The 18,117-nt window shown below is 27.5% G+C and overlaps 1 protein-coding gene across 1 annotated transcript in view; it reads left to right on the top strand.

Annotated features, from left to right (window-relative positions):
• LOC101236981 (hepatocyte growth factor-regulated tyrosine kinase substrate) overlaps nt 1–16,105 on the top strand; it is a 71,978-nt gene extending 55,873 nt beyond the window's left edge. The window contains exons 13-18 of the mRNA XM_065803375.1: nt 6,281–6,319; nt 6,406–6,540; nt 6,740–6,862; nt 7,583–7,655; nt 10,089–10,364; nt 14,574–16,105. Of these exons, the coding sequence (XP_065659447.1) occupies nt 6,281–6,319; nt 6,406–6,540; nt 6,740–6,862; nt 7,583–7,655; nt 10,089–10,364; nt 14,574–15,763 (1,836 nt within the window). The 3' untranslated portion in view covers nt 15,764–16,105. The remainder of the gene's footprint in view (nt 1–6,280; nt 6,320–6,405; nt 6,541–6,739; nt 6,863–7,582; nt 7,656–10,088; nt 10,365–14,573) is intronic.
• The last annotated feature ends 2,012 nt before the right edge of the window (nt 16,106–18,117 follow it).

Raw genomic sequence — 18,117 nt, 5'->3', positions numbered from 1 at the left:
AAAAATGAGAACGTTGAAAAAAATTTAACAGAAAATCCAAGGAGATTATTGTATTTTTTGAATAGACCAATACCAGTTTCCAACAAACAGTTCCCAAATACCAGTTGCCAACAAACAGTTATATTTTAAGAAGACTTTGCAATGTTTACTCAGAGCAGTTAAGGTAAGCAGTTAAGGTCATTAAAAATCAATTATTAGTTGCTCCATGCTGAAAGGAGGGCATCAGCTGAAATATTAACTCCCTGGTAAAAATTTGAGACAGTTATAAAGGAGTATCTTGTCAAAGAAATAGTAAATATCAATGCAAAGTGGGTTTTCAAAAAAAAAAAAAAAAGATAAAATTGAAAAGCTTAACCAAAAATGGAGAAAGCAAATAGATCTTTTCTCAATATATTTACAATAGATAATTTTTATTTCATTTTAACAGGCAACGTCTTCAAGTTGTAAATGTGAAAGTTATGTCTTTTTTTTCATATTAGATTGAACTTCTCTTTAAAAAAAATCTTTTGATTCTTGAAACCAAATATAAAAAAATTAAAAATGAATTTTTTGACATGGTTGCAAAAATATTTTAATGAAAATCAAAGCTGACCACAACAGATCAACCATTGCCATTAAATAGGACATTAAATTCTTAACCAAACAAAAGTCAACTAGAAAAATGTATTTACCTGAGAATATTGACATGATTTACCAAAAAAGTATCAAACATAGGAATTAGTTAGATAAAAAACTGAAGTTTTCATAGAGCTTTAATTTTATAGAACAAAATTTTTTTTGAAAATCGTGTTGTTTCTGATTCTGATACAGAATCAAATTCATTGCATAATTTATTTTTCAATGTCTCTAGTGAAGAAAAATAATAAATTTCCTGTAAACAACAAGAAAAAAAAAGGATCTGATGAGGTGTATCTGTCAATATGAGTAGGTTGATTAAGTAAAGCGACGAGTAAAGTCGCTACTAGATTTCATCTTGATGTAAGGGGTCATAAAGCAATTGTTTCTTCAATTCTAAAGTATGCAGGGCATAATTAAAAAGATATTATTTTGTCAAAATCAGGAACCCAGAGAAAAAAGATTTCATGCCATCAAAAACAAAGGGTAAGAAATTAAAAATACTTATACAAATGTTTTAATTGATAAGAAACTCTTGCTTTACTTTGATAAATTGTGTAATGAATGGTATCTTAAAAATAATATTACTGTTAAAATGGAAAGAATATCAGTTAAGTGTAACCGCTCTTGAGGATAATATTAGTTGTGATATTCTGCTAGAAGTGTTCCAGGCAAGTTCATTTAAAGGCAAAGACCAAGCATAACTAATAAAAAAGCTACTATAAAATTTTGAAATTGAAAACAACATTTTTGCTGTTTGTACTTACACAACTGAATAAATACTGGTGTATCGTCATATGGGGCTACTTGGATCCAAATTTGATACATGTTTGATGTTTGTGGTTCTCTCTCATATTTATGTCAATTTTAAAATAGACTTATTGTTGCTAATTCATGGACTTATGAATTAGTAGTGATGATTGTAGAGAAAAAATATTTGAGCAGACTTCAGTCCCCCCTTTTTTGGGGAGATAAGGTTGGGTTCAAGTAGCCCCTGTTGTGGGGCTACTTAAACCTATAGTTTAAAAAGTATGTTTTTTCAGTTTTTATTTAATGTCACAAAAATACTATACAAAGAAAAACAATTTAAACAAATTAATACTGCGAAAAATGTTAAAGTCCAATAAGATCTGGTCTACTGTTTTCGAGCATACTTAGTAATAGCAGTACTAGTACAATAATTGTCCAACTCTGCACTTTTAAAAAGACATTTGCTGTTAATGAAACAACTTAAATGAATTAATAATACAAATCTTTAAGTATAATAAGATCTGATATACTGTTGTTGTAGTATATTTTGTATTAGGAGTACTGTTACAAAAGTTGTCAAGCTCTGCAATTATGAAAAGCCCTCTTGTTATATGGTACTGGGACATTGATATTCAATTTTATTTCATCAATATTGTAAAAAAAGAATTTTTTTTTGGCCACTTCCAGTGATTTTTTGATGGCTCCATCGTAGAAACTATGGCACCGAAAAAAGTTCTTCCGTACTACACTTACAATGCGACCAGGATATAAATTTTTATCATAATCTACTAGTCCATACTCATCAACATTGTGTTTTACCTTTTCTGTGTTGTCCAGATATGAACTTTTGCTTGTGTTGTCATTGGCAGATAAATCCTCATTGCTACTACTTGTTCTGCTACTTTTAATAGCATTGTCTGCAACTAAGTTGGCTTGTTTATTTTCACTATCTGAACTGTCATTATTTTGGTCTGTAATTAAATTTCTGAAACCAGACATTATATTTTCTGCACAATTTCTTTGAATTGATTTATGAAGGCGACTTAATAGAGAAGGGAAAGTGTCTTTATTAAGTGTGGTTGCACATTTTCCAGGACCATTCTGATAATATTTTTCTCCACGACATTTTCATTTGCCCGAAAAAGGCCACATCCAGTGGTTGTGTAAGATGTGTTGAATTTGGTGGTAACCCAATAAAGCAAACATCGTTGTCTTCACAAAGTTTTAAAATATTGACATTAATGTGACTACTGAGATTATCACTTATGACAACTTTACGCCCAGATTGTCTTTTTAGCCTTGGTAGTAGCAAACTAACAAACCAATCTTCAAATGAGTTATTCTCGAACCACCCACTTTTAGAGCAATTATACTTTGTGCTAGGTGGGCCACCTTTAGTCCATGTGCTCCAAAGTGACTCGGCCTTGTAGGCCACATAAGGAGCCAGCAATTCTCCTGCTGCATTACCACAATACATAAGCGAGATTGCTGATTTGGAACTATTGATACTTCTTTCAGGGTATTTAACTCCTTTTTTCTCCCAGGGTCATCTGTTAAATTAGTCTCATCAAAATTCCAAATGTTTTCTGCTGGTACACTTTCTGTTTCATTATCTAGATTATCAAAATATTCTGTGACTGTTTGTTGTGTTATAGCAGCCCTGACCCTTTTGAGGTTTCGGACAAATCTCTTGGATAGCTGATGATGTCTTCTAATAAAGGCTTTTACCCATTCAACAGATAGGATTTCACAATAGTTCGAAAATCGAATGAGGTCAGCGGGTAGCCAAAAGTTGAAACTTTATTATTATTTGTGATAGTACAGGCTTGCTCTAAGTTTTGATCGGTATAGTCTTTGTAAACTCTAGGTCCCAATTTTCTTTTATATCTGCAAACCATTCTGGTAGAACCAGTTATGATAGCACGAAGTATACGCAAAAAGGTGTACAGCAATGGCTTTAACCAACCAGCAACATTTAGGTATTTAGGTATACATTTTATAACCTAAAAAATATTAAAAACATGGTTAAGATAACAAATATATCAATTCCTTATAAATATATTATTACACTTTAAAGTTTAACGTTAATGAAAAACCAATTTATTTTAATTATAATTGCTACATTTGATACTTCTTTTAAGTTGTCAAAAAAATTTTATCTTTTTTGGTTATGTCTGGACAGGCAAAAGTTTTACACTAAATTTTTACCATTATTGTAGTTTCCTTTAAATAAATATTTTTTTGATCACATCTTGCAAAAAAATTTAACCCTTTTTTTTTTTTTTATGTTACTTGATTTGAGTAAGTGTATAATTAACTTATTTACTTTCTTACCAAATAATTCTATAAAAAATAAACAAACATTTTATTTTTTTGGGTTCAAGTAACCCCGGGTAGCTCGAGTAGCCCCGCATGATGGTATGTAAGCAGGTATGGAACAAAAAACTGTTTTTAAAATTAAAATGTATTCTGAGAATTTTCAGGTCTTATCACAATCTTATCACAATCTTATCACAATCACTCATTAGACAGAATTTCGGCATTTTTAAAAACAATTCTCAGATTTTAAAAAAATATATCAGATTGCACAAAAAGCTAAGAAATATTTAGAAAACACCATTACCCTAAAGGAACACCATTACCTTAAAAATCTTTCCCAAGATAAAAACAGACTATATAAGATTATGTGAGGTTCTTTCTATTTGGGTAATAAATTACCAAACTTCTACCTTCATCAACAAATTGCTGCATATTGTGTAGCTAGGTTTATGGCAAATGGGATATTTTTATTGATGCTTTACTAACTCATAAGAAACTGAAATTTATATCAGTGGAGGAAAAAAAAGATGTCAACATAATTGCACCTTTTGTAGCAATATTTTACATTCCTTAGTTTCTGAATTCATTTATCATTTTATCAACCCAGGCACCATCTAATGATCTCAAAGCTAATAAATTATTTGAAAGCATAGAGGAAGAAGACAAAATATTAGGCTAAATTCTGAAAAATTTCTTCCTAGGCATATATAGTACTTGGCTGAAGATGATGTTATTGTATCACTAGCAGACTTAATAGTTGATAAGTTTCTGTATCATTAAGAATTTTTCTTCATTAGTTAAGCCTGGAGTTTAACTAATGAAGAAAAATTCTTAATGATACGGAAACTTATTAACTATCCTTATCCCAAAGATATTTCTTATTTTGAAATAAAGAAACCAGAGATTAGAGATGATATAATCATTAAAAATTTGCACAAATTTATTGGGAAAAACAGCTGGAATATTTTTTCATACTCGATCCTAATATACAAGGTATATTGTTTTGGATTACTGATGGAAATTTTGTAGATCTTCATTCCAGCTTCAAGTTTTTTAGAGATTTTGTTTCAAGTATTTAGTGCACAAATGACTATTCTGAAAGAAATATTTGTCTAGTGCAAGATTTCTTGGCAGGCAGTCACATTGAAAGTCAGAGACAAGAGTGGATAAAAGAATGTATATTTTTTTAATCTAAAGCAAAAAAACAAATTGTTTTAATAATTATTTTGTTTTCAAAATGACAAATGTCATTATGCATTAAAAGAAAAAATCATACATATTTTATTATATATATTAATTTTGATGCGTTGCAATCAATCCCGTTAATCTATGATTTTTTTCCTACAAATAAAGATTAAAGATATTTTTAAAAATACTGTTAGTTAAAATTATTTCAGAATGGGGTGAAATTTTTGAGTAATATTTTGCAAAATTAAATTGTTTCGTAGTTCATTTGTTTATTTGATACTTTTATATATATAATAAACTCATTTTATTTAATATTAATAATATATGAAATATAACCTGTTATTGATATTTCAGCAGTTATTCACAATATATTGTGAATAATGGGTGAAATATTAATAACAGGTAAATTATTTCTAACTTAAATTAAACTTAGTAAAAATCAATACTTTATAATTTACTAATCAAAAATCGTTTATGAATTAAAGTTTTTTTTAGGGGTTTAAAAAAAAAATTAAATAATGAATTAAATTAAGTGAGCTATTGCTCTATTAGTTTATCTCTTCTTTTTTTAAATGGCTGAAAATGCCATTTTTTAAATTAAAAAACAGCCCAGGTTATAACTTAAATTGTTGTTCAAGGTACTCCTTCAATTTTTATAATAGGATACCATCACTAAAAAAATAACTTTAAAGACATCCTCAATAAAAACTAATAAAACTAATGTTTGAAGTGTCAATCTTTACTAGTTTACTTTCAAAATATATGTTAATTTCTTACCATGTTTTATTTTCTTACCATATTTTATTTTCAAAAAATATTTTATTTTCATAAAATATTTCATTTTCGTAAAATATTTTATTTTCATAAAACATTTTATTTTCATAAAAAATTTTTTTTTCATAACATATTTTATCTTTATACCATACTTTATTTTCTTGCTTTATCTTTATTTTATAAAATGTATACATTAATCGGTACACAAAAATCAAATTATAAAATTGAATAAGACTCCTGATTTAGACCTAGTATATAAATAAGAAATACACCTTTAAACTGTGTATTCCTAAAGGTGCATTCCCAAGCACCTTTATACACAGAACAGGGCAAAATTGCCTAAACATCTTTAATTGGCTATCAATTTATAAAAAAAATTTTGAATTGTTTGAAAATTTTTTTATAATTTATGCCAATGAGTGCCTTTTTTTAATAAATCATTGTAAATAAGTAAAAATTATCTCTAGCTGTTTCTTGCTTTAAAGCGTTATGCAGAAAAAAAATTTGTGCATATACATGTTTTATTCATTTTTTAAAGTTTTTTAGAACTTTTTTGTTTAACATATTTTGCTAAAGTTTGTTTTAATGAAATAAAATGAAAGAAAATTTTTGATGAAATTTATATTATTTTAAGGTCACAAGTTTACAAGAAGTTTCATCTAATCAGCCAGAGGTTTCTTTGCTACTTTGTAAAATTAGTTATCCATTATGTATTTTCAGAATAAAACTTTTATTAATCTTGCAACCATTTATATTTAGCTTGAGTTGTATATGGATCGTTCCTATTGGGAGAAAAAAAAAGCTGAGATTCAGTCTTCGACGCCGTCAGCACCATCAGCTATTTCGAGTGATCAAACTAGTGGCTTAACAAGAGAATATGCTGATGATTCTGAAGTATTCTTAACAATTAGTTATCAAATTTTTCAACATTTATTAAATATAAAAACAATAATAGTATATTAAAATAAGAAGAAATACAATGGAGAGGTAGAGTGAATAACGTAAAATAAATATATAAATCAGAAAAAGAAAAACAGTTGTATTTCTATAGTACACAATTACATGCTTATTAAATTGGTGTTTCTTGTTACAGGAAGTGTCTGAAAATGCTACTGTTTTTTACGAAACAATGGACAAAAGTATTGCTATGTTTGTTAATAGAATGACAGAAATATCATCAAAAGGAAAGCATATTGCAATGGATCCAACTGTCCAGGTTTATTTCTAATATTTAATTCTTTTTTTTGTCAGCAATTTGTCTTAAAGGTTAAATAGTTCAGCATTATGTAAACAAAGTTTGTAAATTAAAATTTTAATTAGGAGAGTGTAATAACAACCTAAATTTGAATAAACTTTTTTTTGTCACCTTTAGTTATTATAAGCTTTAAATTTTTGCAACCAAATTATTAAGCTCAGTAATTTAATTTACATAGTAATTTAATTTAAGCTCAATAATTTTAAGCTAAAATATAGAACTTAGGCTAAAAGTTTAAAATAAGGCTAAAAATATAAATGAAATAATATCGCTTTTATGTAGCTTTTTACATAGTTTATTTGTTATTATGTGTTTTATCTTACCAGCTAATGTTTGTGTAATAAACTCTTGGTAGTTTAGGTTGATTTTTATCTAAGGTTTGTTTTGTTGACCTTATTGTCAATTATGACCTTATTCTCTCTTTATAAAAGTGACAATAAAGTATTCGTTGTGCCTTTGTAGACTTATTTATTGTATAAATTATACTATAAATTATAAATTAATCTGTTATAAATTATTCCACATTTTTATATATTGTTTATTTGCAAATATTTTTTGTTTTTACAATCATGTAAACATAGAGATTGTTGTTAAATAAGATTTAAATTTTAAATGCAGCTAAAAAAAAGAAATTTAGAATTTTGAAAATTAGTTTTATACCTGAAAATCATTTTTTTATAGTCGTTGTTTTCTTCACTTACTGCTATGCATCCTCAATTGCTAAATCTTATTGAAGACCAAGAAGAGAGTCAAAGTAGTTAAAACTTTTTGTTTTTTCAATTGTCTTTTTTATCTTTGTTTTATTTGATCTTATTTTTGTTTTCCATTTTTCTGTTCCATATATTCTCTTTATACATTTCTATATATTCTTTCTTTTCCCTCCATCCATTCTTGTTCGTGTATTCCCCCTTTTTTCTTTATGCATTTTCACCTAAGCACTGGCAAAAAGTCTTTTCATTAAACAAATAGAGAATAGCTATTTGTAAATCTTCGGTACAAAATTTTAATGAAGTAATATTTGTAATATTTATTGAATTAGAGACAAGTTGTTTGACACAATTTTAAATTTTTATCTTGGATATATAAATATTATTTTATGTATAATTATGTATAAAAAAAATACCAAAAAGTGATGAAAAATAGCTGTAATAATTATAAGCAAGTAATTGATATGTCCCTTAAAATAGAAATATTTGTATTCCGAACATTAGTAATGTCTAAACTTATACAAATTGCTAATAATGTCCAAAGAGAATTATTTGTTTAGCAATAGTTAAAAAAAAAAAACTAAAATCAGATTCTTAAACTGGATCTTAATAAATAGTTGAAGTAATAGCAAATAATATATTTATTAAGTTTTATGAGGATTTAACACACTTTTATCAAAGGATTTAACACACTTTTATCAAAGGATTTAACACACATTTATCAAACTTTGTCAAACGAGTAGCACTATTTATTTACTTTGTTTAACAAATAGTAATATTTGTTAAACTTGGTAACCAAAATTTAACAAATATTTGCTAATCGACTTTAACTTTGATTAGCAAAGTAAAGCCCATTTCACCTGTGTTTATTCTCACTCTTTTCTTATATTTATATCTTTATATTTACCCTCATATCATTATATTTTCTTTCTTTTTTTCTCTATATACAGTTAGAGAAATAAGTATCCCAACAAAAGATTTTTTTATGGAAAATAAACTTTGTCAGGTTATTTCCGAAAAAAAAAACTTTATAAAAATAAAAGAAATGATTATTCTGAAAGAAAATTTTATTACAAATTCAATATGCACAGAAAAAATATCAATAATAATATTTAATTGATAAAAAATTAAGATACATTTAAACTATGCAATTTTTTAGCATTAAATAAGTATCCGAACAAAATTTTAAAGATTAAGGTTTAAAGATTAACGTTTCTCCGAGTAATTATTTTTATAACTTTTTATAATCGAGTTGGACCGCCTTTAGCTTTTATGACTTCTGCAAGTCGACATGGCATCGATTCAACTAATTTCTTTGTCGTATCTGAGTCGATATCAGCCCAAGCTTCTTGGAGCATGATTTTTAAATCTTCATTTCTTTTTAGACATCGTGTGCCACATTTTTTATCAAGAATAGCCCAGAGATGTTCAATTGGATTGAGATCGTTCGTCCACAAAACTTTCCTCCAGAATGATACCGGCATATTTACATATTTTTTAGCAAATGCAAGTCTTCGTTTTCGATGGATTTTTGAAAGGAATGGTTTCTTGCGTGGAACTCTTGCTTTGAATCCACTTTCTTTCAATCGTTTTCGAATAGTACATGAGCTCACTTTTAACCCAAAATCTTTTTCAAGGAGGCTTGACACTTTTGGTGCTGATAAAAAGCAGTTTTTTTTGCACCATCTTGACAATTTGTCGATCTATTCTTGATGTTGTTTGGGCTGATTTTGCACATATCCAAACATATTATACTTTTTAATCAGATCGCTGATGGTTCCTAATGCCATTCCAGTCGCTTTATTTATCGACCTAAACGTTTTACCTTGCTTAAACAAGTCAATAACCAAATTGCGCTGAGCTTGGGACCATTCCTTGATTTTAATCCCATACTTGATGATATCAATGGTAAATCAAATGAATTTAAAAAAATATCAGTCAATTATTTAAAATTACTCGTTGTAAAACAACAATATTTCTAAAACCATTGATTTAAAAACTTTTTTTAATAATCAATTTCAAAACTTCGTTTACAAAACAACATGTTCGGATAATTATTTTTCATTGAAGTTTTAACACTCCTTCGGGAATTGTTAAATTTTAGCAACGCAAGTTAATTACCATTGATTAATTTTTTGCAACATAAAATCGTAATTAAATTTGCTTTTAGAATTATAATAAAAGTATTTATCAAAAACATATGTTTTTCTGAAATAACCTGACAAAGTTTATTTTTCACAATAAAATGTTTTGTTCGGATACTTATTTCTCTGACTGTATACTCTATAAATAATATATAGTGATAATGAAGATATATTATCTTCATTATCACTATATTTTTTCTATATATTCTTTTCTCTATATATTCTTCCTTTTTTTCCATATACTCCTTTTATTCTGTATAAATTTATACTTATTTTTCTATTCAAGAAATTTTATATTCATCTTATCAAAAAGTTTATTATAAAAAAAAATCTTAGATAATTATGAAGCAATGCTTACAAAGCTATCAGTGATTCGAGAGGCACGGGAAAGTCTGAATGATATGCGTGCTCAGTATGTGGAGAAAACACGTCAACAAGAGCTCGAGCAAGAAATGTTGAGGCGTATGCAAATGGAGCAGAAGCTTGAGCTTATGAGACAGCAAAAACAAGAGTATTTAGAGTACCAACATGTTTTACAGCTTCAACGACAACAAGAACTTGAAATGTATCAACAGCAAAAGCTACGTGAAAGGCAGACTCAAAACTACGATGGTAATATTTTTAATAGTATGGTGATGTTTTTTTTGCAAAAAAATAAGTTACCTAGATAAATAAATTTATAGTATAATAATTTTTTTAATTTTTTTAAAGGCCTTTTATTTAAAGAAAGATTTTAATATGAAGTCCTTTTTATTTTATCACAGAAAAATACCTTTATTTGGCAATGGTTATATCAATCTATCTTTATAGCACACATAAGCAAAGGGTGTTGCTGCAAAATTATTTTTCCAGAATAGCCTGTGATATATAAATATATATATATATGTGTGTGTGTGTGTGTATATATATATATATATATATATATATATATATATATATATATATATATATATATATATATATATATATATATATATATATACACACACACATATATATATATACACACACATATATATACACACATATATACACACACACATATATATACACACACATATATATACACACACATATATATACACACACATATATATATTAGGGTGGCACTTAAGACAGCATTTTGTGAAAATATCTGCTCTCAACCCCTAATTGTGTTCTATATAAAAATAACAATACTAAATTTAAAATTTTTTTGAATAAAAGTATTTTTAGGGGTTGCTCAAAACCCTTAAGCATCAGATGGGTCCCTTAATATTATCAAAAAAAAAAAGTTCTACTAAAGTATATCATGTTGGGTCATAAAAGAAATAAAATTATATTAAAAAAATTTTTAAAATTTATCTTTTTATAAAAAAATATTTACAGTAAAACTCCCTATTCCAAATGTAACCTGATTCCGGAAATTTTTAATAAAAAGTTTCAAATCTTGCTTATTATAACGAGTTTATTAAATTTTTTTGAAGTAATAAATGTCTTAACAAAACAAGTCAACCAATATAAAATAAAAATTATATAAAATTTTGCTATAATGAAAGATTTCAACTTGAAATCTATGATTATAACTAAATTATAATCAATCTATAACTATAACTTAATAATAATAAATCTATAATTATAGAAAGAAAAAAAAACAGTAAAAACAAACATCATAATTAAATAAACAAAAAAAAAGGAAAAAAAGTAACTTAGATTTGCATCAAAAAAATTAAAAACAAAAAACACTATTTTGTGCAAAATTTTATGCTGATTATTTTAATTAAAAAAATTATCAAATTATCATTTGTATTGAAATTATCATTTGATTGAAAGAAATAAAAATTAAATTAGCTGCCAGCACAAAAATAAAATAGAAATTTAATTAAATCCGGATACAGGTAATTATGAAAAAACTAAAAAGTAAATAAAATAGACACTTAAATCCTGATACTGGTATTTGCTGTTTTATGTGCATAAAGGTAATGCATAGGTGTTAATTGTAATATAAAATAAATTTAAATTAAAAAAAAAGGATAAATTTAAACAAAAAGAAAAGCGAGTCAAATCTAGCTAGCTATTCAAGCAATTTTTTTTTTTTTAAATCATATGCACAAGCTGCTAAATGTTCAGTGGCAAAATCTACTCTTTTTGACAGAACAAAATGGTCAGCTAATGACAGAGTAGCACCAAGAAAGATGAACACCACCACTGAAGCGGTTATTTTATATTTATTAAAATTTATGATTGATATAGTCTTTGGCTTGAATAGAAAAGATGTGTTGATCGTTCTTGAAAGTTATTTATTTAAAATCAAATCAAACTTTAAATTAAATCAAAAATTTATTCAAAGAAGGCAAGCTGACTAAAAATGGTACTTTGGTTTTGTGAATAAATACCATAAAGAAAATTTCTCAAGCAAAGTAAGTGGCATGCAAGCTATTAGAGCAGTACAGCGAGCTATAATTGACAATTGGTTTGAACATTTAGCAGCAGCATATAATAAACACAAAGGTGGTTAGCCGTTTTATATATTCAATTGTGATGAGTCCGGTTTGCAATTTGATCAAGGCAAAGTCGAAGTTTTTGTAGAAAAAGAAAAAAAAAGTAGCTAGCACCATCAAATGAAAAACAAATGATGACAATCTTGACTCGTGATGACAATCTTGACTCTTGATGACAATCTTGACTCGTGAGGCTTTAGGCAAATATTTATCCCATCAAGTAAAATATAAAGGCCAAACATATTATGAAAGACTGGTGCAAAGGTGGTACCAAGAATGTTTATTATAACTGTAGTAGTTCAGGCTGGATGGAATTCGAACATTTTTTTGTCATGATTTTTTTGCCTTACCCAAATAAATTTTCAGGTTTTAAAATTCTAATTCTTGATAGCCATGCTTCACATTAGTTTAGTGTAAAAAAATAAATTTTCAGAAAACTCTATTTTATTTTGGTGTTTGCCGGCTCATACTAGCCATTTTTTACAGCCATTAGATGTTGGTTTTTTTAAAATAGTAAAAGGTGATTGGAAGTGAATAATTAACAGCTATTTGACTAAAAATAACTTTCAAACTCTGACAAATCAACATTTTTTGCCATGTTTAATGATCTTGTCCAAAATGGTGGGTTTAAACATGAAAATGCACATATTGGTTTCCAATATAATGGTATATTCATTCACAACTTTCTTCTCGAAAAAATATCCATTGGCATTGTGTTTCAAGCTGTTGAAAACAGCAATATTGAAGATTGATTTGATTCTTCCAAAGTATCTACTCCATTAGTTTTAAGAAATGAAACCATTACATCAAACACACCGTCAAGAATATCAAATTGTGAAGTTTTGTTGAAAAGTTTTGAATTCTTCGAATTATGCCGTTCAACAAGTTGTATAAGATAAAAACAAATCAATATTAAAACAATTCCTTGTTCTTCAAAGCAATTCCTTGTTCTTCAAAACAATTCCTTGTTCTTCAAAACAATTCCTTGTTTTTCAAAACAATTCCTTGTTTTTCAAAACAATTCCTTGTTTTTCAAAACAATTCAATTTGTTCTTCAAAACAATTCCTTGTTCTTCAAAACAATTCCTTGTTCTTCAAAACAATTCAATTTGTTCTTCAAAACAATTCAATTTGTTCTTCAAAACAATTCCTTGTTCTTCAAAACAATTCCTTGTTCTTCAAAACAATTCAATTTGTTCTTCAAAACAATTCCTTGTTCTTCAAAACAATTCCTTGTTCTTCAAAACAATTCAATTTGTTCTTCAAAACAATTCAATTTGTTCTTCAAAACAATTCCTTGTTCTTCAAAACAATTCAAATATTAAATATGCTCATAGATCAATTGACATCAACTCGAAATTAGAAAGTTCAAAGAGGTGAGAGAATAAAGAGAAAATAATTACAACATGACTTTGGTGGCCATAGGTTTCAATTGAGCTGAATAAGCAACAAAAAAAAGACAAACAAGTTGCAAAGAATTTGTCTAGAGATCAAAAAAAGGTTGTCACTGCTACTCAAAAAGCAGAAAATGCACACAAAAAAGAAGAAAAAAGTTGAAATAAAATCATTTGACTAAACCACCAGGTAAAATAAAGTCAAAAACCAAAGAATCAATTAGAAGACTTATATTTACCAAAGCAGAAAATGCACACAAAAAAGAAGAAAAAAAGTTGAAATAAAATCAGTTGGCTAAACCACCAGGTAAAATAAATCAAAAACCAAAGAATCAATTAGAAGACTTATATTTACCCCAAACTTCAAATAACATTTTGGTATCTGATGATCGTCTTCCATGTGAGCAGTGTTCTAATTAGTCATGCATTGCATATGTTGTTGGTTATTGTCCAACTACGGACTTTATTTGTAATGATTGTAAATAAAACAATATTTTCTTTTTTAACTAAAACAATTCCATTTGGTTGATAGATTAACCTTAATAATTTAATGTTAGTATTAATTTTGTTTTTTTTTATTTTCTTTTATATACATTCAGAATTAAGGACATAGACCCCTGATTCCGGATAAAAACGGTACTTTTTAAAAATTAAATTTGAAAATTTAAATTACTAAAATTAGGTTTTTTCATATAATTTTTTTATATCAATTTGTTTTGTTATGATATTTAATTAAAAAATTATTCTGAAATCTTTTACAATGAGCGAGTTGATGATTTTCTAAACCATCAGAGTTAGGGGGGTTTTATGGTATATATTAGTAAATTTTATAATCATGTTTTTGTTACAAAATCTTTTTTTAGTAAATCATTCAAATAATATAATTCTAAAGGTTTTTAAACAAACTTAGAATTGTTAGTTTACTATAAAAAAGTTTTTATTTTTAGGTTATTCTGTTGGAACTGTTCCCTCCCAACAACCACAAGGTTATTCAGTTGGAAGTGTTCCCTCACAGCAGCCACAGGGTTACTCTGTTGGACCTGTTTCCTCCCAGCAGCCTCAAGTTTATCCTGTTGGATCTGTTTCTTCACAACACCCACAAGGTGTATATGTTCAGCCACAAAATTTTAATCCTTCACTTGAAAGTCAAAACAAAACTAAGTTTGTGACTTCTCTAAGTTCAATTGATTATGATAATACTTCTCAGTCTGGTAATAGAATTAAAAAGGTTGACCAGCCAAACAATAGTCTCCCCAACCATGAAGTTTCTTCACTTCAGTATGTTCCCCAGTTGCCTTATCAAAGTATAAGTCAAAACAGCGCATTGCCACAAAAGTTTGTTGCCCAACCATTTGCCCCTGTGCCACAGTCACTGTCTGAGTATAATGTTAATATGACACTCCCTCCACCATATGAGCAGTCATTGAAAATGAGCGCACAGCATGTGTACCAGCGAGAATCTTTGAAAGATGATTTTTATCAGAAAAATGCTGAGGATGAAAGTAATTCATTAAATTCAATTAAAGGAAATAGCATTCAACAGGAAATTTACCGAAATGAGCAGTTAGCTCCAAACCAGGCTGCACCGCAATCAATATTAAATTCACCTTATGTTTTGCAACCTCAGCAAGATCCTCAGTCTAAGATTTTGTATTCGTCAGATAATCAAAACTACAGTCAAATTAGTTCTGATCAAGGATTATACAAGCAACCTTATCTTCCGGAATCGCAGCTACAGCTTAACAGTCAGCATCTTTATCAACAGCAACAACTCCAACAACCTTTCTCACATCAACAACAACCTTTTGTTCAGCAGTCACCATTTATAAATCAGCAGCAATTTACACAACAACCTGTGACACAGCCAACTGAACCTCAACAAAATCAACCACAATCGTATCAACAATTTCCACAATACAAACAACAACAGCAAAAACAAGAACCATTAGTACAGAATCAGTTTACTCAACATCAACAATTTCAGTACCAGCAACCTCAAAGTTCTTCACAAAATGGTTATGGATATCAACCCAATGGATTTCTGCAACAAAAACAACAGTATGGTTATCCATCTAATATACCACCTCAGGAACTAAATCCGAGCATGAAAGATTTGCAGCTGATTTCGTTTGACTAAATGAGACTTTATTTAACAATATTATAAATATTTAAATGTTTCTTTTTTATAATATTTAAATTTGTTTGACCTTTTTTATTTATTTTAATGAGCAAATCTTTTTATTCATTGACTAATTTTTTTTTTTTCTAAATGTTTAATAAAATCTTTATTTAGGTAATATTTATTTTCATTGATTATTATTTTTTCAGAATGATCATATCTTTGCAAAACTTTCATTGATTAATGTTCTACAAAATGGTTATTTTTCTTCACAACTTACCACATAATTTAAATTGTTGTTGTTTTTTTTTAAGTATATTTTCTTTTTGCACTGAATTAAAAATTTAAAATATGAAATTATGTTTAAATAATTTTTTTGTCCTGCCTTCATTAACCAAGTTGTCCTTATATAAGAACTTTCACATCAACTATAAAACAAATTTCTTACAGTTGCATGCATATTTAAACTTATTTGTTCACTTTTTTTTTCTTACCTTTTTTCATATGGTTTTTTTTTGAAGAAAGACGAAAAAACAAAATGTAATGAAAAAATTAGTTGCTGCCCTAACCTAAACCCTAGTTCTTCCTATTTAGTCAGATGATGTATGTACAGAAGCCCCAAGTGACCCACTATTTCAGTATGACCTCAGACTGCTTATCAAAGTATATAATATTATATATATATATATATATATATATATATATATATATATCTTGATGTTTTTTAATGTATACATGATTGTATAATGTATTATATTTTGTTGTTAGGAGACCTAAACCATAAACCACCATTTTCATTGGCTTAAATGGCTGTAATTATGATTTTTGGGCAATCTTTTATAGAAGAAAGCAAATATTTGAAAACAAATGATTCTTTGCAAGACAAGCATGCAATGTTTATAGGCAAACATTGTTTATAGACATACCTACAAACATTGCACACTTATATGTATATAGTTAGAACTATATATTTATAGTTCTAATTATAGAACTTATTTGATTAATGATTCATTGCTAAACATTAGGTTCTCTCAATTATCCACTGACCACTCTTTGTATTTTTGACAGAAGGTAATATGTTCTAAAATATTAATTTGAGAAAGAAAAATTTTTTGTTGTCACTCTGTGTGTATATAGATCAGCATTTGTCGACTTTTTTGTTTACTTTATTCCATATGTTTTTTCAGGAACAATTGTCCTAATATATTGTGTTTTGAAATGCTAACTTTAATCTAGACAAGAAAAAAAAAAGATTTTTTTTAGCTGTACTAAATGTTTGAGGTTTAGTACAACAAAATCTTTAAATATATATCTTTATATATAAGTTTAGAATAAGTAATAGAACATAGCCAATCTGGGGTCATACTGATTTAGGGAGCTGTGAGGGTTTATACAGTACATACATAAACTGATATAGAGAGAACATACACGGCAGTTGTTGCTACATCAACTGAAGGATTGGGTTGGTGCAGTAATAAGTTTTTTTTGTTATTCCCTTTTTTTTTTCTTTTGAGGAAAAAACTGCACTAAAAAAAATCTATTATAGCATATATAGATATGCATTTGAAAACTTTTTTCTCTATGCATTAGTCTTGTTCAGCAAAATTTGTGTTTTGGAGTTAAAGAGTTAAGAGAGTGTTGTAACCACTAACAACACTCTGTTGTAACTAAAGCTCTTCAACTGTAGTGGCCTTCACGGCCTTGGGGATGTGAATTCAAAAAAAAACTTTTTGGGTACCTTATTTTGTACAGTCTTTTTAGAAAAAGAAGAAAAATAAAAAATATTGAAAAAAAAAAGATTTCTGCCCTTGCTTAAACCCATAATAAATTAGTAGCACACTTGCATGTCCTAGCTGATTACTTAGTTGGTTGATATATGTACAGCTGGCTTTAGTAAAATAAAATTTAATCATAGTCATTTTTAAATACAATCAACTGAATGCTTTAATCACTTTTTTCATTAATCTTTAATTTTTCTTCTTTTTCTGAAAAATTGAAGTGTACAAAGCATATTAGAAAATTGCATATATATATATATATATATTATACATACAGCTCTCGGAATTAGGGTCGGTATTCGGCAATGTGGATCTAACTGCTGACCTCAAAGTGTTTGAGGTCGGCAAAAATTTGCTGACCTCGCTTCTATGTTTTATGGTAACCCCTTTGTGTCAATTTTTATTTTTGCCTACCTCAACAATTTAAGGTCAGCAATTTATTGCCAACCTCTTTTTTTCCTAATTCCAAGGGTTGAGGTTATATATATATATATATATATATATATATATATATATATATATATATATATATATATATATATATATATATATATATATATAAAATACATATTACATATATATATTGTTTTGTAT

The sequence above is a fragment of the Hydra vulgaris genome, chromosome 08, assembly GCF_038396675.1.
Source record: "Hydra vulgaris chromosome 08, alternate assembly HydraT2T_AEP".
Classification (NCBI taxonomy): domain Eukaryota; kingdom Metazoa; phylum Cnidaria; class Hydrozoa; order Anthoathecata; family Hydridae; genus Hydra; species Hydra vulgaris.
Note: the sequence above shows the minus strand (reverse complement) of the source record. Positions and strands in the feature narration are given on the sequence as shown.